The sequence below is a fragment of the Cuculus canorus genome, chromosome 13 (genome assembly GCF_017976375.1).
Source record: "Cuculus canorus isolate bCucCan1 chromosome 13, bCucCan1.pri, whole genome shotgun sequence".
NCBI classification, from domain to species: Eukaryota; Metazoa; Chordata; class Aves; order Cuculiformes; family Cuculidae; genus Cuculus; species Cuculus canorus.
This window is the reverse complement of record NC_071413.1, coordinates 20,866,439-20,887,219: the sequence shown is the minus strand read 5'-3', so window position 1 is coordinate 20,887,219 and position 20,781 is coordinate 20,866,439. Positions and strand designations below refer to the sequence as shown.

The window sequence follows — 20,781 nt, the reverse complement described above, 5'->3', positions numbered from 1 at the left end:
CATCCCTCCAGCCATGGGTCCAGCCTGAGCCACACGGACAAGGTGTGGGGTCCCACCCTAAGAGCAGCAAGGACACAGCGGGACCCCTGCCTGCTCCCCCATGGGATGGCAGGAGGATGGTGCCAGGAGAGGGTTAGATAGGACATAAGGCAAAGGTTCTTCACCCACAGGGTGGTAGAGCACCAGAACAGCCCCCAGGGAAGCAGTCATGGTGCTGATGATATTCCAGAAGCGTTTGGACAATGCACTCAGACACAGCTGGGGTTGTCCTGTGCATGGACAGGAGTTGGATTCAACAATCCTCGTGGTCCCCTCCAAGTCAGGACATTCTCTGTCTATGGCACCGGCAAAGACCGCGTCCCAGGGTGGGAACGGGAGCGCTGAGCCCAGGGGCTGTGGGGACCCTGCACGTCCACTTGGGTAAGGGGACTCCCAGGGACTTGAAAGAGGAGCAGCCCACTGCCACCGGCTGAGCAGGAGCATGGTGTCACCTCAGGCACTCGTACAGCCTCTGACAGAGAGCAATTAACCACCACACTTCCTAGCACAGAGTGCTGGGGGCAGGAGAAACCTACCCCATGCAAAGCAGGAGCGAGGCTCATTTCCAAACGAGCAACCCAGGCCCCCTTTTCGCACCACAGGAAAAACATACAACTTGGTTCACCTTGATCATTACAGAATTTACTGCTAATCACCACCAGGATTAGAAGTGTCAGTAGAAAAATAAAATTTACAGAGTTTTTCTATCATACAAAGATTTGTTCATGATAAACGCAGTCATTAGTGAGCTAGGAACCTGACTGGTACCTAAACCAGCCCAGCACAGAGGATGTTTGCACACAGAAAGCAGGGCCACGACTCAGCTCGAGCAGCAACGTTTCTCCGGGGCAGGCACCTTCTCCAAGAGGTGTTTCCTCAGCCACCGTTCCTGGCTGGGCTCCCTGGCCCGGGGCTCCCCGTGTTGCCTGGCCCAGCACACCTCAGCGCTGATGTTTTTGCAAGCTCTTTGCAGCTTTTGGCATGTTGGACTGAGCAAAGTCTACTGACACCTACTGAAAACTTAAGGGATTCCTCTCCTCGCTCAGGATAAGGGACACAAAGGACAGACAACACAGTGAGGGGAGGAAACTGCTGGCAGTGATCAATCTGGTGCACCAAGACTGCTCCTCCTCCCCATCTGGAACTGATTTTACCGGAGAGGGTGGCTGGGAAGGCAGCCAGGGGAGTGGAAGGTGACACAAAGAACTCGCCAGCAGTGCTAATACCTGTCAAGACAAGTCAGCAGCTGAGCGTTCACCTTCCACGCAAACATTCCTTGACAATTTTCCAGGGCCTGGACAAAGAGTGGCACCACCAGCTCCAACCACTCAACTTACAGTGGCCAAGCTGCTGATTCTTCAGGTAAAGCAGAACCCCCTCAAAACTGACTTTGGGAGACAACAATGGGTAGAAAACAGGTTTTCCGTTTGCTCGGCACCGAGTGATTCTACTGAGCAATTCTCTTTCATTTGTTCTGAGCTCTGAGCAGCCCGGATGCGTCCTGCGTGCCTCGGCCCCACCACTGCAGAGGGACCAGCCTCGTGCCCTAGCACACAGCACGCTGATACAAGTGCTTTCCCAGCACAAACGGCTTAGTCTGTGCTACTGAGGGATGCCAGGCACTGGGGCACGGGGAATGTGGAACACAGGGGCTGCCCAGGACACTGGTTTCTAGCATCACCTGGAAGGCAAGGCCAGACCTGCCCCCTCTAAGTCCCATGAGGGACTTTTAATCCATCCAGAAATGCACAGGATAAGTCATATAAACTAAACCAGGCATTCCAGACACATGCTGTGTACGCAGCCGTTTGAAATAAGAAGTGGGGATGAAGAAAGATCTCTAGAGAGACCATTATTCCTGTTTTTTCAATGGGGGCAGAAGTGAAGAGGGGAGGAGAGGCCTAACCTTCTCCCAGGGGATGCTGTGGTAGGAAGAATGGCTCCCTACAAGCAGCACAGCCTGTGGGATGCTCTGAAGATCCAGGGTTTAGTTTATGTTACGCTTCTTGGACCTCATACACCTAAGGGGAAGGACACACATTAAAGTCTTTCCTAAAATGCATGGCTTTATTCCCTGAACTAAAAAAATACCAGCAAATGGGCTAAAATTTAGACTAATCTCAATAAGCAGCTCCTGAAAAGCACCTCTTGCCAATGGCTCCACTCCGCAGAACTTAGTGCATGGAGAGAAATTTTTTCATAATAAGCACAGGGCTCTGCTGGGGTTTGTTTCAGCACAGAGGATTTGGGGTTCATGGCAGGCAACCAGCCTAACAAAACCTCGCAGGTACAGAAAGGGAGCTAGTTTGGAAACCAAAGGATTTGGGCAAAACCACAGGCTGGACACAGACGGTTCTTTGCCTTGACTGCCCCTGCAGTAGTCAGCTGGTAAGGAACATGCAAAGCCATGCCACCCACCTGAGTCCTCGGGGTTCAACCTCAGCTTCCCCAGGGGCCCTGAAACCCAGCTCCTAACAAGCACCCAGGTAGCACCCCAAGACCTCTGGTGCACGGTGAGAGGGCAGATGGAGGAGTTATTTAAAAGTCACTTAAAACCAAAACAGACTAAAACAATTCATCAGAGGAGATAATGCTGCCTGCAGGGAAGGGTTGGGCTGCAGCTGCCTTCACACGGCTCATCCCTGACAGACGCAGGAATCACCAGGCTCTTCCCAGGACCCTCACAGGCGTCCTACCCACCGGTGCACTGGGGGCTGGACGCCAAAAGCGCTGCGCACTCCCTGCCTCCACACTCAGGAAGCCCCAAGTTGCAACAACCCAGCGCCAGCCACACAGTTCACACCAGCGCAGCGCGTGAAGCACCAGCATGCTAAATTCTGTACGAGCCGGCCAGCAATGTTTACAGATCAGCAAAGACACCCATATCCGCCCCTCCAGTGTAAACATGTTCAGGAAGCGAAAGGAGAATGGGGAAGTTTAAAAATACACATCTCCAGAGCCTGTGAGCAACAGCACACACACACACAGGCGCCCTGGGATTTCTCGCATGGGCAGCGGAGCAAGGTGCTCATGCGGCTGAGCGTCACCTCTCAGGCAGAAGGGATGCAATGCCAGACAAGTGTCACCATCATAAAATTCATAAAACCAGAGATCCTTTTTACACTGCTGCATTCACGGTCACAGCTCTTGGCCACAAATCCACACTCCCATCTGCCTAAAAATTATTTTTAATTTTGCTGCTCCTAAATTAACTATGGCCAAGAAAATTTGGGCCAGGGAGAAAGCAAACCAAGTTTCTCATTTAAAAAATTCACATTAAAAGAGCTTCAGGTTCACTGCGAAGAAAGCAGCAAGAGGTCAAAGCATTAAGTGAGCTCTGAAGACACCTCATCGCTCTGTTCAACTGTTTCTATCCCAGAACAGCCAGCATCACATCTCAGTTCCATCTTGCTGCTACAACTCATCACTGGTAAAAGGTACCTGGGCCTTCCCCTCCAGAAGCCCTTTCCTTACCCTCCAGAGACTTAAAGTTTCACTTGGCACTTAATGTTACCAAAAAGTAACAAAATTCACAATGTCTAGCTTAAATTCAAGCCACTCTGGGGGCAGGAGCAGGTCTTCACGTATCCTTTAACCAGCGAGGCACGAGGCACGCCTCCAGCTGTGCTCCCTGGTGACTTGCTCCAGAGTCAGCGCAGGGGCAGATCCTTTGCTCTTCCACTGATTTGTGCTCTCCAGCGCCTGAGGAAGAGCTAGAGAGTGGCTAAAATGCGCAGAAACGAAACCACCACCACGCAGAACGTCTGCCCCACTCCCAAAATGAGGGCTTCAAAGGGAATCATTTTTTTCCCTGCAGCTCTGTAAACTCCAGCAATGGCAGCACCTGCGGAGAGGGGAAAAAGCCAAAATGTGACTGCATGATCGACCACCGTGAGACAGACACGGCTGTGCCACAGGGACGAAGGGAGACGTATCTGAGGACTTGAGGCTGGGGCAGAGAACAGGAGGGTTAGCAGAGGGGGCTCTGAAACCCCCTGTACTGGCCTCGGTTTACCGTGACAGACCTCAGCCAGTAACCAACACGTGCTGGTATCAGTGGGCAAACCAGTGGGGAAACTCAGCTGAGGCTTCCAGAGGGTGTGGAGGTTGGGCAGTTTTGGACACAAGCTCCTCACAACATGCTCTACACCACAGCTCATAAGCAGCAAATGTTACCTGTGTTTGGACAGACACCAAACTTGTAGAATCATGGAATGGTTTGAGTTGGAAGGGACCTCAAAGCCATCCAATTCAACCCCATGTCATGGGCAGGGACACCTCCCACTGGATCAGGTTGCTCAAAGCGCCATCCAACATGGCCTTGAATGCCTCCAGAGATGGGGGAGCCACCACTGCTCTGGGCAACCTGGGCCAGGGCCTCCTCACCCTCACAGGAAAACATTTCTTCCTAAGATCTCATCTCCATCTCCTCTCTTTCAGCTTCAAATCGTTCCCCCTTGTCCTATCCCTGCACTCCCCGATCAAGAGCCCCTCGCCCACTTTCCTGGAGCCCTTTTCAGTACCGGAAACTGCTTTGAGGTCTCCCCAGAGCCTTCTTTTCTCTATAACCCTAAACTGCCACAGTCATTACTGGCATTTTTACTGGCTGAGGTTGGTATTTCACCTGCCACAGTTGAAGTGTGGGGCAAGAGGGGGATGTAACCCAAACACTAATCTCCTTTCTCCCCTAAGAAACACGCCGGTTCAGCACATCGTCCCGAAGGCAATCCCTAATCCCTGCGGAGCCACCCCACCCCGACTGCCAAGAATCTACCGTACTCGTCAGGATGCCTGCGGTGATGGGTCCCACGATGCCCATCAGCAGGAGGCTCACGGACATGAACCGGCCGTACTTGTGGTGCCTGAGCGTGAAGAGCGCTAGCAGAGCGGCGGGGACGTGGAAGGAGAGGGAGGAGACGAGAGCCCATAGGAAGACGCCATACCACATCTCTGCAGAGGGAAGGGTGTTGAGGGTGACTCGAGGGGCCGGCAGGGTGGCTTGGTTTTAGAAGGGACAGCTCAGGGGGCCAGGAGTGGCTTGGGGGACCACGGCGACAGCACAGGGGCAGCACGGGTGGCTCAGGGGGGCAAGAGGGCAGCTTGGGGGACAGCGGGGGTGGCTCATATGGTGTAAAGGCAGCTCAGGGTCCACGGGGACAGCTCGGAGATAGCAGGGGTGGCTCATATGGTGTGAGGGCAGGTCGGGGCACTATAGAGGTGGCTAGAGGGGCTGAGACGGCTTCTCGGGAGGGCAGCGGAGGTGGCTCAAGGGGGTCATGGGGCAGTTGAGGGCGCGGGAGGCCGGCTCGGAGAGGCATGGGGACCATAGGGCGGCTCTGGGGGCAGCAAGAGCGGCTCTGGGGAGGGACACAGGAAGGGGTCTCGGGGGGCTTGGGAGCGTCCCGGTCCCCGCTCCCGGGCCGGTACCTGGAAAGGTGGCGAGCGGGCTGGAGTAGGTGGTGCCGTTGCCCACGCGGGGCACCAGGCGGAGGCTGAGGATCTGCTGCAGGAGCCCCCCGCCGCCCGGCTCGCCGCCCTCCATCCCCTCGCCGCCGCCGCCATCCGCCGCCCTCCGGCCGTCGGGCCCGGCCAACTGGGAGGCGCCGCGCCCTCACCGGCAGCGCCGCCCGCCAATGGCCGCCGCCCGCATAGCACGCCGGGAGCGGCCGCTTCCGGCCCGGCAGCTGCGGCAGGGGGGCGCTCTAGCCTGCGGGAGGGTCCCCCATCGCTGGTCGCCGGGGCGCGGGGGGCGCTCTAGCCCGCTGGAGGCTGGGCCATCTCTGGTTGCCGGGGGGCCGGCAGCATGTCGGGCTCCGAGCAGGGCTCCGAGCAGTATTCTTCGGCCGAGGACGAGGACTACGTGCCCTCGGGTGAGCGGCGGGGCCACGGCGCCCGACTCAGTCCGGTCTCTTTACCGGTCTCGGTCCTTGTGCCCGCCTTTTTCCCTGTCCCTTTCCCAGTCCCGTTCCTTTCCTGGTACTGGTCTTCGTCCTTTTCCCGGCCTCGGTCCCTTTCCCAGTGCTTTTCGTGGCCCCAGTCTCGGTCCCGGTCCCTTTCGTGGTCTCTCGTTCCCTTTCCCAGTCTTGGTTCCATTCACCGTCCCCTTTTTTGTCTCAGTCTCTTTCCCAGCCCCTTTCCTGGTCTTGGTCCCTTTCCCTGTTCTAGTCTCTTCCCCAGTCTTGGTCCCATTCACTGTCCCCTTCCCTGTCCCAATCTGTTTCCTGTCCCCTTTCCCAGTCTTGGTCACTTTCCCTGTTCCAATCTCTTCCCCAGACCTGGTCCTTTTCGCTGTCCTTTTCCCTGTCCCGGTCTTCTAGCCCCTCTCCTGGTCTTGGTCCCTTTCCCTGTCCTAATCTCTTTCATGGTCCGTGTCTTGGTCCTGGTCTCAGTGCTGACCAGCTGTGCTTGCAGGTGCGGAGTACAGCGAGGACGATGTGAGCGAGCTGGTGCGGGAGGATGAGGACACAGTGGTGGCCACCAACCCACTGCCTGCCCGCAGCAGGAGGAGCCCCTGCCACCCCACCAGCAGGTACAGCTTCCATAGGGACACATGTTCCCCAGAGGGAGAACCCACCTTAGTCTGGCCTGGGGCCACCAAGCTGCTGAGGAATGTGATTCCTCATTACGGTTTAGCATCAGAGTTGGAGATCCATGCCTGGAAGCCTTCACAGCAGTTGGTTATTCCCCTTTTAATGAGCCTTTTTACCTGCAAACTGCTTCTCACTTCTTTTGAGCCCCTCACTACAAGGACATTGAGGAGCTGGAGCACATCCAGAGATGGGAACGGAGCTGGGGAAGGGTCTGGAGCAGAAGGGCTCTGGGAAGTGGCTGAGGGACCTGGGGCTGTTCAGCCGGGAGAATAGGATGCCGAGGGGAGACCTCATCGCTCTCTGCAGCTCCTGGAAAGGAGGCAGGTGCTGTTCTCTTCTCCCAAGTAACAAGCAATAGGATGAGAGGAAATGGCCTCAAGTTGCACCAGGGGTAGTTTAGATTGGATATTGGGAAAAATTTCTTCGTTGAAAGCGTTCTCGCGCCCTGGCTGAGGCTGCCCAGGGCAGTGATTGAGTCACCGTCCCTGGAGGTATTTAAAAGACTGGTAGATGAGGTGCTCAGGGGTATGGTTTAGTAGTAGGCAGGTATGGTTGAACTCGATGATCTTAAAGGTCTTCTCCAACCACATGATTCTATGAGTCTCGGTGCCGCATACACATTGTTTGTTTGCATTTGCTTCCTGTCCTGCCCAAGTTCTTCGCGCCTCGTGTTCCCTATGATATCCCAGAGTCCATTATATCCTTACAGATCCCTGCACACACATGCCAGGCTGCTTCTGTGGCTGACCTGCCTCCCTCTCCCTGGATTTTCTGAACAGCATCACCTTTCAATTAAGTAGCTTCATCCCCAAGATTAGGGGAAACCTCCCAGGTGGGATGTCATAGTTAGAATATGAAATACTGTGTTGCTTCCCACATGCTTATGGATCAGCTCTGCGATAGTGTTGCAGCACCTCAATATGTTTATTTTTTGCGGCATCCACTTCCAGGAAGAGGAAGAAAGGACGTCTCCTGCTAGAGCCAGAGGAGAAGGAGGAAGAACAGGCTCAGCAGAATGAAGAGCAGGAGGAAGAGGATAATGCAGAGCAGGTGGAAAGAAACAGAGAAGAAGAAATAAAAAAGAAAGAAGATGCTCTTTGGGCCAGTTTCCTTAGCGACGTGGGACAGAAGCCCAAAGTAACACAAGCTAACAAGGTAACGGGGCCTTTACCCTGGGGGTGCGGGAAGGGCCTGGCGCTTTAGCACTTGCAGTGTTGATTCTAGATGTCAGTCAGAGCTGGGAAGAGGCTGGGTTTACCCTGCCCCAGCTCTCTGGAGCCCCACCCTGGTGCAAACTGTAAGCTGCTGGTTTCCTTCCAGCTTGGGAGGTCTGTGATCAGACATTGCTGCTCTTGGAGCTGCTTGTCAGCATCTCTGAGTGTCCCACAGAGCCCTCTTGGCTTCTCTTCCAGTTCTGGATTCCCCCTGTGTCATAGAAGCAGCACAGTGAGTTTTGGTTGGAGTTGTGCTTGTGGGCGCAGCTCTCCCCTGAGGCTCGTGCCTTCCCTGATGCTCAAAACCAAAGGGAGACTGTGTGTGTGAGTGGGGAAGCAGAAGAGCCAGCTGACACCTCTGCCTTGACCTTCAGCCGCGTGTAGTGAAGGGGTCTGGGAGATGCTGTGTGTTGGCATGGACAGGTGTAACAGGAGTGAATACAGCTTTCTCTGGTCACCTTTATTAACTCTGTTAATGTCCTCTCATTGTCTGCAGAGGTTTTCTGTAGAGAGAGTTCTGTGTGTAATCGGTTATCAAAAAGGATTTGGTTCTTATCAAATGCTTGTATGTGCCATGCAAGACCTTTCACACTGAGGGTGACGGAAGGGATGAAGGTACCAAAACTAACCCTCTGCTGCTAGAGTTGTCTTTTGTTTTTCCTGACTGATCAGCCAAAAAAGTGCTTTGTAGCAAAGGTCTGGACTCTTGACTGGCTAGTGCCTGGCAAGTACTGTGCAAAGCTCCTTTCTACAACTGTTGGGAGGTTGCAGAACAAGTGTGATTGTGTAATCTTTGTGTGCAGCTTTTAGAAGAAGAGTCCTTTTCATTGGAACCCTTGTGCTTCTCTCCACCTTGGTTGTTACTGGCTGAGCAGCTAAGATGGTTACTGATGGAATTAGAGAGGAGGAGAGAGGAAAAGTTCTCTTGAGAGCAATTCTGCTTTTATGGGCAGATTGCTGGGATGTGAGTGGTCCTTGAGAGTTCTTCCATGGCTTAGAATAATTTATGGAGAGGTGCAGTTCCTCTGTTCTCTTTGTGAACTTCTTTACTTGGATGTAATGTCTGCTGGAAGATCTCTGCAGTGCGTAGTTGATTTAGAGCAAGAAGTTTGGGGTTTGCTTTGATTATTTATAGAGTTTGAGGGTTTTTTTGTGTAGGCTGTTAAAATCTGTAGCTTTGACTGAGTAAATTAAGAGGCATTGTTAACAAATGGCTTAATAATGATAATTCCCTGTCACATCAGAGAGATGTTATTGACAAGTAGCTTAATATCTTCAGGGTTCTCTGTGAAGATCAGCTTTGCTTTTCCTACTGATGGGTTTTGTTGTTCTACATGCTTGAGTGAAAATAAACCTGTTTCTATGTAATCCACCCTGGCAGTTTTACTGCCTGGTGGTGCTTAGCTTAAAAGGACTGAGTCTCAGGCTTTTGCTTTCTTTCTGAATCACAGCCACGTAGTATTACTCCTTCCTACATTTAAGTACAATTTCACTTCTCATTTTGGGTCTATTTTAATCCTTGAGCTCCACTGAGAGCCTGGAGCCAAGGTGGAGAATTTTCTCCTGGTCGCAGGGGCGTTTGTTTCCTTCATCTTGTCTGTGTGGACTTGTTTTGACCATCCAGCCTAAGTCTTAGTGCTGCCCGAGGTCTGCCTCGGGTCCTTAGCCCCTTGAGGTCATAATTTGGCTTGGCCTCACAAGTTTTGCTTTCTCCTTCATATGTTTCACAGGCTGAAGAAGGGAAGAGTGGGAACAAGGTTCAGGAGAAACCGAAAGAGTCTGAGAAGCCAAAAGATTCAGGAAAAGTGACAATCACCAAAGTGTTTGATTTCGCTGGTGAGGAAGTCAGGTAAGCTGGCAGATGTGATGTGTCTGCTGCAGGCTCGGTGCAGACTGGGCAGACTAGAGATGTGCTGGGAAGCACAGTGTGTCCTGTTTCCTTTGCACTTTGTTTTTGTCATGAGAACACACAGACCTCAAGGAAAACGAGGCCAAGATTTTTCTGCCTTAGGGCTGCGGAGTGTCCTTATATCCAGACCTCAGTCTTCCATCAACTTTGAAGCATGCCTGTAAATTCACTTAGGCCTCCAAGTCTGGACAGTGTTGAAACTGGTTGGCAAAGCCTCCTGGTGGCAAGACAAGGAGAGAACCGTGCATGGCCCCACAGGGATGGCAGTCATGTATTTTATCCCTTCAGTCTAGTCCAGGCCCTGTGCTGGGGGCAGGATATTTGCTGGAACTTTCCCTGGTGATGTGCACAACCACTACAAAGATGCAGGCAATAAGAGACGTTTTGCTGAATGGACTAATAACCGAGCGATTTTACCTACGAAACAGTGGCAACAAAGGTGATGGGCAGGGTAAAATCATTCTTTAGGCTGTTTGCCTTGCAAGGTGCCTCTCGGGATGCGCTGTGAAAAGGGGCAGGTGTTTTATAAATGCATAAGACTAGAACTGAGGGGCCTGGGTGGACCCACTTGAGATCTGAATGCCCAGTGACCTTGTGGTTATTACTGTGGCAGGTAGGTTTTTGTCTGTAGTTGTAAACCTGGTTTTGTCAGAGGAGAATTTCCTCTCTGTGTTGTGTGGCAGCAGAGGGCAGCAGCTCCCAGCAATAACACCCAGCGCTGCCTGAATCTGGAGGAGGAAGCAGAGCAGGGGCTTCCGCTGCTCTTGCTTTTCCTGTCAGTGCTGCTGCCCGACCTGTTTGAAAAATCTGAAGAGAACCGTGAGTCATAGCAGCGACTGTCCTATTTCCCTGCACGATCCAGGCTGTAGGAATAACCTTCATTCGCTGGAGAAATTGCAAAGAACAGTGCCGCTGAAGCTTTTCCGAGAGACAGCATCCATCTGTCAGCGTGCCCTTTCTACAAAGGAAAGGGCAAGTCTTTCCCATGGATGGGGTAAAGTCTGTAGCAGAATTACAGACAGAAATCCGTCTTCTGATGTACACACCCCTCCTCAATTGCCAGCTTGCTTATTCCCAGTTTTCCTTTTTTTTTTTTTTCTGGTTCAAACACAATGTCTGACCAGGTGAGAATGGATGAGGCTGGAGGATAATCAGGGCTGTCATACAAAAGCCTTGTTGGGTTCTGACATATCACTAGATGGCATCCAGCAGGGCTGCTGCGTTCCTGGTGATGTGGGTTTGCATGAAACCAGCAATCTTACTGAAGTCTGGACGTGTCCATCTGTGTGTTGTGAGTGAGTGTCATGTCCTAACATGAGGATGGAAGTGTATCACGTAAAGGAGGGTTGATTTACAGGGAACCATGCCTTGTAGGCTTGCTTCAGAGCACCAGTCCTCCACTTGTGGGAAGGAATTCTGTTTGTACAATGTTTTGTGAGGCACAGGACCCTTGAAAGTAGGGAGCTCGTGAAAACATCTGCCTTGAACCTTCTTGTTTACCTGCCTGTATAAAAAGAAGCCCCAGATAATTCTGATTTAAGCATAGAATTACCCAGGTGTTGGTTCAATCCTGGCATTCAAGGTTTTGTGTGGTGGTTACAGATTTGCTTTACCAGTGCTGCACTTGCTTTTATTGGTAATATTCATTGGAGGGGTGGGGGAAACTTTCTGTGCTCCGTAAAGGGTCATGATCCCAGGGCTGGAGAACCTCCCAACCGAGGACAGACTGAGAGAGTTGAGGTTGTTCAGCCTGGAGAAGAGAAGGCTCATGGAAGACCTTAGAGTGGCTTCCAGTACTGAAAGGGGCTCCAGGAAAGCTGGGGAGGGGCTCTTGATCAGGGAGGGCAGGGGCAGAACTAGGGGGAACGGTTTTCAGCTAGACGAGGGGAGATTGAGATGAGATTTTAGGAAGAAATGTTTTCCTGACAGGGTCGTGAGGCCCTGGCCCAGGTTGCCCAAAGTGGCTGCCCCATCCCTGGAGGGGTTCAAGGCCAGGTTGGATGGGGCTTGGAGCCCCTGATCCAGTGGGAGGTGTCCCTGCCCGTGGCAGGGGGTGGGACTGGATGGGCTTTGAGGTCCTGTGATTCTGTGCACAGAACTTGTCCAGGGCTTCCAAGACTTCCAAGAGTTTGTGCTTTTGACTGCAGTATCTTATCTGTAGTTTTTCATAACTATAGTAAGTAAAGTTTCCAAGTCAGATAAAGGCATGTTTTTCTGCACCAGTTGCTTTCCCTGTGTCCTTTGTGGTGCTCAGTACTGACTGTTTCCTTGGGGAACTGCAAAGGAGTAGATACAAGTTCCTACTTATTTTTGATTGAAGAGGCAGAAGCTGGAGCCTGGGTGACAATGAGACTGCAATCCTGCCAACCACCAAGGCTGATGTATTTTTTGTTTACGGCAGATATTTTATCAACACTTTACATCACCAGCAATAGAAAGTTTGCAGCGAGGTCTGGAGGACTGTGTTCTGCCAATTCCAGAGTTACAACATGTTACCTTCTTTATCTCTTTGGTAACAGAATGTATTCAATGTATTTGCCCCCTTGGTTTTTCTGATATTCAGAGCTGACTCTTTTGTGGTGTTTGCTACAACTTGCATCTCTAAGTGTGTTACACTCTTAGCTGTGGGTGGGATATAAAGAGTTATCAGTGCTTACAGCTCCTGGCACTTCCCTGTAGCAGCAGCAGGTGAAGGACAGCCATTTCTTTAGAAGAGCCAGAGGTTGTCTTTTCACGACCCTAGTGTCTGCAGATGCTTTGCATACCAAACGCTGGCTTCATTGCCTGGGGAAGCAGCTGGCAAATTGTTAGTTACAAAGGCCAACACACGGTAGTTGTGTGTGTGTGCGTGCGCGCGTTTCTGAACTGAAATAACTGAAATGAGAGAGGTGCCTCTGTTGCTCTCCTTTCTACGTGATTTGAGGCTGCTTCTGAGTGTTGCTCTTTTGAAAGCTTGAAGATCAGTATTTAAGCACTGATAGATTCAGGGCACAAATTTCAACAGTCTGCTCGTTGAAGCTTTTAACAGAAGATCATTTAGTCCTGATCTCATGTTGCACAACAGTTTATTTTCTCCTGTGTGGTATATTCTCTCTGGCTTGGTTTGAGTAACAGACGTCTTCTGAAAGGAATCTCTAGCTACGGGGTTGTACTAGAATAGTGGAAGACTTTCCTCTTTAAGCTGTCAGCTTCCCTATAGGTTATTGTTGCACTTAATGTCCATTTTGATTAGTCTGTGCTTGTACCGGTTGCAAATGCTAAACATCAGGTTCAGAGTATTCTAAAGTACCCATTAGCAAATAAAGAATTAAATGTAGTTGCTTTAAATTTTATAAAATACATGATTTACTATTACTTTGTAAACCTAAAGCTGTTGAATCCTGGAAGCTAGAAACAGCCTCTAACTGATTTCTGTGTTTTCTAGTTGTGACTTTTCTGTTTGCTTTTCATTCCTCCCTGGTATTAAATAGATTAGGAGCAGCAGGTGACTGTCACCCGAATGGCTGTAATTGTGGTCTGTGGGAGCAATTTGCAGGGGCAGTTCAGCATTTAAGTGGAAGTTCAAGTCATTTCTCACTGGCAAAGGAAACTGAAGCTCCTTTGAAACCTCTGTTTTATGAACTGGCCTCGTGATGCAGGGCGTGTCGTTGCATTAATAGGGAATCGGATCCCTGTTGCCAGTGTTTATCTGTTGCAAAATGTGATTGCTGTATGCTGAGGTTTATTTTCTCTTCAGCAATCCAAACTTGTCTTTAAACTGCTGCTGTGCTCAGTGTATCAAAATGGTTCTTCTGCGCTCCTTCCGTGAAAGTCAACTTTGTGTCCGCCCAGGACTGCAGCAAGACACAGCGCTCTAGCCCTCTGGTGTCAGTCCCAGTCAGCGTAACAACGTGTGAGGAGAGAGCAAAGCTGAGTTATTGAATGCCAGCAGGAGTAGGTTTTAGTTGGAAACATCTGCTGTGTATCCTCATAGGCCTTGTGAGAGGCAAAACTAAGCAGGGGAGTAATGTGGTCTGGCCTAGGTGCCAGTTCGGTAAAGGGAGGCTTGTGTTTAATGCCCTGATTTATTCCTACGTTACAAATTCCAAGTAGAGCACTCAACACTAGAAGCTTCTTATTTCCGTGCATATGTGCTTTGTTTGTGTGGTTTAAATCCAAAGCTTTTCTCGCTTGTGTTATTCTTCTGGTGGGAATGCTGTCCTGATGTTGCGGAGATGCTGTGTGGTACTGATAGCATTGTGTTGTGGTGGCAAAATCATGGCTTGTGCTGCTTCAGTGACCCTTGGCCACTTTCTTGCATGCATGGACCTCGCAGACAAGCCAAAGTGAGGCCATGGTAGTGCTCCACTCTCCGTCTGTCACTGGGAAGCTCTGCTCTTTTCCTGGAATCTGGCAAGGCGTTCACGTCACAGCTCCCTTTCCTTTCCCACAGGCTGTCTTCTCCAGGAGTGCCAGTTTTTGGGATGCAGGACTCCCAGCAGGCTAGGTAATGGCCTCAGACCTCTTCACTGGTGTCCCTTCCTGCCCGCTCCTGGTCTGTGGCAAATAGCTAACTTCTTGGAAGTGATTGCTTCTGACCCCTGGAGGACTTGTGGATTAGATTTTGCATTAAGGTTTTTTCTTGAGCTCCTCCACTGTGCTTGCTCCCTCTGAAGCTGTTTCTTTCAGTGCTCTCCTGTGCCTGGCAGGTTCTCCTGTGATGTGAGTAACTCCTGGCTTCTCACCACATCTGGGGCAGGAACTGTCATGACAGCTGCACGGCTGCTGCCAGTGTGCTGGGCCTCGATCCATGTAGAAATGTTTCATGACGATGTGTCAAGATCTCCTCTCCGTGTCTGCAGTGCGAGCTCCCTGCTGCTGTCTAGATGCTGGGATAAGCAAGTGGAAAGATCCAGCCAGTGCTTTCTTGCACGCTGTGTATCTTCCTCCTGCCCAGCAGCCAATAAGTGGTGAAGGCATCGTTCTCGCTGATGTCAAAAATTGCAGGGTTGAGAGAGGTGGTGAGGTCTGAGCCTGACCTGTGGTGCTAGCTGGGCTGCTAGACCCTTCACCTCGCTGAGCTACTCAAGAGAGCTGTGCAGAGCTGATTTATTCCCTCGTGGTAAGGAGAAGTGCTGACCTGTGCCCAGCAGAGCTGAGGTTATAACTCAGTGCTCTGCAGTTGTAGAGTGCAATTCCCAAGTGCTTCTTGGGAATTTCTTGATGCTGCCTCTCATGGCTGAAATACTGGTTGTCTTTTTTTAATCTTGGCTCATCTGCCTGCTTTTTGAGTACAAAGCTAGCACTTATGTCTTAGACCACTCACTGTTTTAACCCCAGATCTGCTGTCCTCTGCTGTCATGAGACATCACCTATGTTCAGTTCAGCTCAGGAAGGACATGGAGCTGTTGGAGTGAGTCCAGAGCAAGCCACAAAGATTGTCTGAGGGCTGGAGCACCTCCTGTACGAGGACAGGCTGAGAGAGTTGGGGTTGTTCAGCCTGGAGAAGAGAAGGCTGCAGGGAGATCTTGGAGCAGCTTTCAGTGCTGAAAGGGGCTCCAGAAAAGCTGGGGAGGGGCTCTGGATTGCAGGGATAGGTGAGGGGGAACGGTTTTATGAGATACAGATGAGATCTTAGGAGGAAATATTTTGCTGTGAGGGTGAGGAGGCCCTGGCCCAGGTTGCCCGGAGAAGTTGTGGCTGCCCCATCCCTGGAGGTGTTCAAGGCCAGGCTGGGTGAGGCTTTGAGCAGCCTGATCCAGTGGGAGGTGTCCCTGCCTATGGCAGGGGTTGGGAATGGATGGGGTTTAAGGTTCCTTCCAACCTAAACCATTTTATGATTCTGTGATTCTATGATTCTTCCTGAACTTCAGCCCCTTGATCCTGACGCTATTCAGGAGCCAGCAGGTGTTGGTGGCTGCAGAAGCAAGTCAGATATCTGAGAACAGCTCAAGCTTTCTAGAGTCCCTGTTCAGTGTCTGATTCCCTTCTGGGTGAGTGTGATGTCCTCTCTGCTCGTTACATGACAACTGCGTGCATCTCCTGCGTGCATCTGTTCTCTGATGCTTCAGCATTTCCTTGGGGAATCCTACTGTTGTGGGATGCTGGTGGCACAACAGTGGCCCGGACATGAGGTTGCTAAGCACGAGGAGGAGCTGTGTTGTGTGCTTGTTTGCTCACTAGGCATTTGCCTTTCTCAAAGACAGCTGCATAACTGTCCAGAACTCTACACCAAGGACACTTGCTTCTGAAGTAAATCGTGGTGTGATCTGGTTAATATGCTTTGAGAAGGGGAATGGCCTGGTGGAGAACTTGCATCGAGGATTTTTGTTTGTACATGTGCAGATGGGGCAACCTTAGATGGGGAAACCAAAGCACAGAGGGACTGTGACTTGCAAAGTGCCGGCTTTTTCCAGTGCGTTGTCTGGCACTCATCAACATGTTGACTCCTGTCTTTGCCCTTTATATTACCCTGCGTTTGAAAATCCCAAAGTGGCTGAGCAGATGTCCACCTGAAAGTGCTTCTAATATGTCTTGATGCTTTTAAGGAAATAATTGAGGTGTTTGTGCTGGCTTCATTTGTGAGGTTTGCTGGTAATCAGCGTGATGAAAAAGAAGGCCCAGCTGGGATCTCCAAAGGTTGGAGGAGTCTCAGAGCATCTCTGAAATGATGGCTCAACCTCCAGATTCACTTGGGCGTTTCTAGAGCTTTCGGACCTGTGATATCTGGTTCCCATCAGCTTTGGGAACTGGATGACCAACTGTGTTCACCTGTTTTCAGGTTCTTTCAACTCTTTTCTGTCTGTGTTGCATGTAATTAGTGTGGAAATACTGAACTAAAAATCCCACCCTTCCCCAGCAAGTAAGGGACGAGATGTTATTTTGGTGTCTGGCTCTAGGACAGTGTCCTGACTGTTAAAAATCAGGAAACAGAAGGTGCTTAGTGACCTAGTCAGGTCTCACCAGGGCTCTTTTGCTGTTAGCAGGAGGATCTTTTGTCCCTCTGTCCATGTCTTCATCGCCGGAGCCTCAATCCAGTCCCGGCGTTTTGCTGTTTGCCCGGTTTTCTTTGCTTCCAAGTTGCTGCCTCATTCCTAAGAGCTCCGGGCCCAGAAGGGGGCTTTTGATGTCTGGTGAGATGCTGGCAGAGCCTGCTTGGCAGCCCTGGGGCCTGGGTTTCCCCTGCCGGAAAAGTGCAGCTTGTAAGATAGAAATCTTTATTTTTCTTTTTGTAGCTAAGAGGTTCTGAAGCAGGAGGGTTTCTGTGTTAGCCTGAAGGGAAGGCAAAGCTGTTTGCTGCCTTACTGTCTGATTAACATGTTACAAACCGAGTCAAGCTTAGTCTGGCCTTTTCCCTGTGGGGATGCTTCTGCTTTGTAGTGTGTGTTGGCTCCTGCTCTGATCTGTGTAACTTCTGTGCCCAGCATTGATAGCTGTAAGCACATTTTGAAGCCCTGTCTCGTGAGAGCCACGTTTCTCCTTCCCTCAGCAAGAGAAGAGATCCGCAATGGGAACACTGCACAGCTTTGCAAGAGTTATGGGACTGCAAGGATCTGTCCTGCTTTTGGCATGCTTGGAAGTCATGGTTAACAGGGCCAGAGGACCATCACGCTCACATGTACAGCACCTGGATGGCTCACCCATAGTTTGAAGTAAATCCTTATGGGAAGTACACATAAAAATGATGGGATGCCTCAAAGATTGAAATGCATATTTCATGTTGGGATTTTGGGCTGGCCAAGGGAATGGTTATCCAAAGAAGCAAGCAAAGACACGATGCTTGGAGATACTTAAAACTGGGATGGACAAAACTCCAGTCAACAGGGAGGTGAAGGCTTGTTTGATTGGCTCTACCTATTGCAAGCCCCAGTGGGAGCTCAGTAACGGGAGTGTTGCTTCCTTGTGGGTTTAGAGAGCCTTTTGCGGAAGTGGCAAGCAGCCCAAAAGGGGCCTGACACTTTGGTTGCCATCTCAGATGGCAGCACCATCCAGATGCTTTCTTCACATCTGTCGTCCAGGGGGTGATGTAAAATTGATTGTTTCCTTCAAGGCTTACAAGGTTAAGACGTGGATGTCAAAAAGCACTTTTTATGCATTATTGATGTTAAAATAGCATTCATCGCTGCTTGTTTTCAGATGAATCGGTTTGAGATGCAGCCTGGGCTGACTGCGTGGATAGCAGCACCCACCTGCTGTGCAGAGCAGCACCAGGCAGACAGCTTGGCCCTTGCCTGCATCCAGGAGGGCTCTGATCAGATTGGTTTCCTTTTAAAAAACAGCCAGCAGCTTCTGTGCAGATTGGCAGCCACAAAATTGTCAGTCACTCCAGCCTGGTTGTGTTGATGTTGCTTAGGGGAACAGGCTCGGTTTCCCAGGGAACAGCTTCTCCCACCTGGTTTGAAGAGCGAGGTTTGGAGAATGTTGGGTGTTTCCTGAAAGGGAGAAAACTAATGTTTTACTTTGAAATTAGAAAAGTGATGGGAGCCTATTTAATTTTAAATTAATAGTTTTAAATTCTCTTTGCTTTTCAACAGGTAATGCAGCATAAAATGAACATATACCCAGTGTGCAGGCAGATGAGGCCTGGAGGTTCAGTCAGAATCATGGAATGGTTTGAATTGGAAGGGACCTCAAAGCCATCCAGTTCCACCCTCTTGCCATGGGCAGGAACACCTCCCACTGGACCAGGGGCTCCAGCCCCATCCAACCTGGCCTGGAACCCCTCCAGGGATGGGGCAGCCACCACTGCTCTGGGCAACCTGGGCCAGGGCCTTCCCACCCTCACACGAAACATTTCTTCCTAAGATCTCATCTCAATCTCCCCTTTTCAGCTTAAAACCGCTCCCCCTCATCCTGTCCCTGCCCTCCCTGATCAAGAGCCCCTCCCCAGCTTTCCTGGAGCCCCTTTCAGTCCTGGGAGGCTGCCAGTTATATGAGGACCTGATTGTCTCCTGGAAGGTACTGAACACATGCACTCCCATCGCTTTGGGATCTCTTCTCTCATACACTCTCTGTGGAAGGCACCCAGGACATGGCAGCTCAGACACAAGAGCCCATCAAAACAGTATGTTGATGAAATATTTCTCTTAGCTTAGAAGGGATTAGTTTTTTTACAAACCCATGTGGATGAGTATCGCTTGCTCCTTAAGTGATCATTCCAGAAAGCTGGAGGACTACTTAATGAGGCTAGACACAGATGAGGAATATTGAAAAAGGATAATTAGCCCCATTATTCCCCCCTGCCTTGGTCTGTCATTCCCCAGGGCTAACACCGTTAAGATCATGTGGCAAGTTTTATAATTGTGTCAGGTCTAAACTGGGCCAGGTTTCCCAAGGGAGGACTGCGTCCTTGGTATGAGTGGTAAAGAACTGGCATTTTCCAAACCTTCCACTCTTGCTCTCACTTTCTCAGGATGGAGGTCAAGGGAGATGGTACCTTTGTGCTGCTGCAATTAGGGGTCTTGACCATCTTCTCTGCTCCAAGTCCCCTTGTGCCCAAGTACCAATGTGTGCTTTCTCAGCCTGAAGTGCCCCAGGCATCAGGAGAACGCAGTTGTGTTAAGCCACCTGGGGATGAGTTGAAGGGATTTTGACAGCAGGTGTTACACAGAAGCCTGTGAACCTTCTTGATGTGGCTGCTGGTCTTTCCCAGCTTCCCCTATGCTGCCTCCCAGACCCTGCCTCCTTTTCCCCTCCTTGCTGATGTACTTCTGGAAGGGTTTGCAGGGCGCTTTGCTGCACTTCCCCGACACATCGCACCCTTGGCATCCCTTGTGCTGGTTCTGTTTCATGCAAACAGGAGTGGATTCAATGGTGCTAGAGCAGAGGCATCTGACCACTGCACTGGGGTGAATCCTGGGGGATGGATGTTGTGCTGTGGCGTGGTAGCAGGAGCAGGATGATGGGATGGATTGGGACCCCGCTTTTCCTATCTAGTAACTACACCTGGTATGAAGACCAGAACACAGGGGAAAAGCTGGTGTTTTAGACTTACTTTGCCACTGAAACGAAGCATGAATATTTGGGTTTAAGCAGCTTTTACAGCTTAGCTGGAGCTGAGTGAATGGAGTGCTCATTTTAGGCTGTATTCCTGCTTCCTTTTAGCTGCTCATATGGCCAAAGGTGACCGCTGGGAGCAGGTCAAGTGATTTTTCTTGAGTATAGAATGCTGCAGTTTAGAACTGTGAGTGCTCTGTGGAACAGCTTTTGGGACATCCCGTGGGAGCATGTGGGTTGTCTTCATGTGGTTTGGTGCCCTGCGTATGTAACTGGGACCTCGGCATATAGGTTGCTGGTTGTACCAGCATTTTGGTTGGTAAGTGTAAATGGAGGGGCGAGGAGTCGTGGAAGCTGGATAGAACGTACCCACAGCTGGGCACCGAAACAGCAGGCTGGGTGGATTTGGGTGTGCTTAAATGCTTGGGTACCACTTTGAGCTTGGTGCGGAGATGAAGGGACCTAAGGGGGACACCTGTAAGTGTTAGAGACACTTAGTGATCTAGTTTCTAGCATGCTTTCCTTTTAATGAATTTGAAATATGGAAGATCTTTCTGTTTCACAGTGGCACAGCACCTTGTACAGTAGCTTCGTCTGTGCTACCAGGCTCCAGCACAGTCCAAAAAATTAATAACTGTCCTGTGTTTTGGAAGTCTTATTATGTAATTTAATTGCATGGCAGTATAATGAAATCTTCACAGGAAAGTGATGAGAGTGAGTGGTTTTCTGTGTGAATTACAGGGTCTGCAAGTTGGCGAGACACTAGCTACTTGTTTTATTGCTGACAATATCCTTATTTTCATGTTTATTCCTGGATTACAATATGTGAATAGCATCCCAGTAAACAGTCAGGCAAATAGTTATTTATCAAGTATTTAAAAGTGAAAGGTCTTTTAATTTTCCTTAGTAATGACTGTGATTTCTTCCAGCTGGATTAATGGCTCTCGTTTCTTCCCATGAAGAACAAGAAGCGTTTTGGTTTCTACATGGGGTGTTATTGTCTTACATAATAATACAGACCAGAGGATTTTTTGTTCCTTCCTGGCCTGGGATC

At 50.4% G+C, this 20,781-nt stretch overlaps 2 protein-coding genes across 3 annotated transcripts in view; one reads left to right on the top strand and one right to left on the bottom strand.

The window, feature by feature from the left end:
- Positions 1-687: 687 nt before the first annotated feature.
- On the bottom strand, positions 688-5,706 carry TMEM170A (transmembrane protein 170A). Its single transcript, XM_009557136.2, has 3 exons — positions 5,467-5,706; positions 4,819-4,989; positions 688-3,883 (listed from the first exon to the last, which is right to left on the bottom strand). The coding sequence occupies exons 1-3, from the start codon at positions 5,579-5,581 to the stop codon at positions 3,753-3,755; spliced, it is 417 nt and encodes a 138-aa protein (XP_009555431.1). The 5' UTR covers positions 5,582-5,706; the 3' UTR covers positions 688-3,752.
- A 22-nt stretch (positions 5,707-5,728) lies between these two features.
- Positions 5,729-20,781, top strand: part of CFDP1 (craniofacial development protein 1) — a 70,281-nt gene continuing 55,228 nt past the window's right edge. The window contains exons 1-4 of one of the 2 annotated variants that reach the window (XM_054078840.1): positions 5,729-5,909; positions 6,451-6,568; positions 7,580-7,784; positions 9,574-9,692. In XM_054078840.1, the coding sequence (XP_053934815.1) occupies positions 5,843-5,909; positions 6,451-6,568; positions 7,580-7,784; positions 9,574-9,692 (509 nt within the window). In that variant the 5' untranslated portion in view covers positions 5,729-5,842. The remainder of the gene's footprint in view (positions 5,910-6,450; positions 6,569-7,579; positions 7,785-9,573; positions 9,693-20,781) is intronic. The other variant, XM_009557138.2, reaches the window with a different exon arrangement.

Bases quoted from the DNA above. Each gene is read 5' to 3' on its own strand.
- TMEM170A (XM_009557136.2), bottom strand. From the start codon at position 5,581: ATGGAGGGCGGCGAGCCGGGCGGCGGGGGGCTCCTGCAGCAGATCCTC. The intron at 4,990-5,466 runs GTACCGGCCCGG...TTCCCTCTGCAG, and splicing joins CCCGCTCGCCACCTTTCCAG to AGATGTGGTATGGCGTCTTC. The intron at 3,884-4,818 runs GTACGGTAGATT...CCCTCTCCGCAG, and splicing joins CACCGCAGGCATCCTGACGA to GTGCTGCCATTGCTGGAGTT.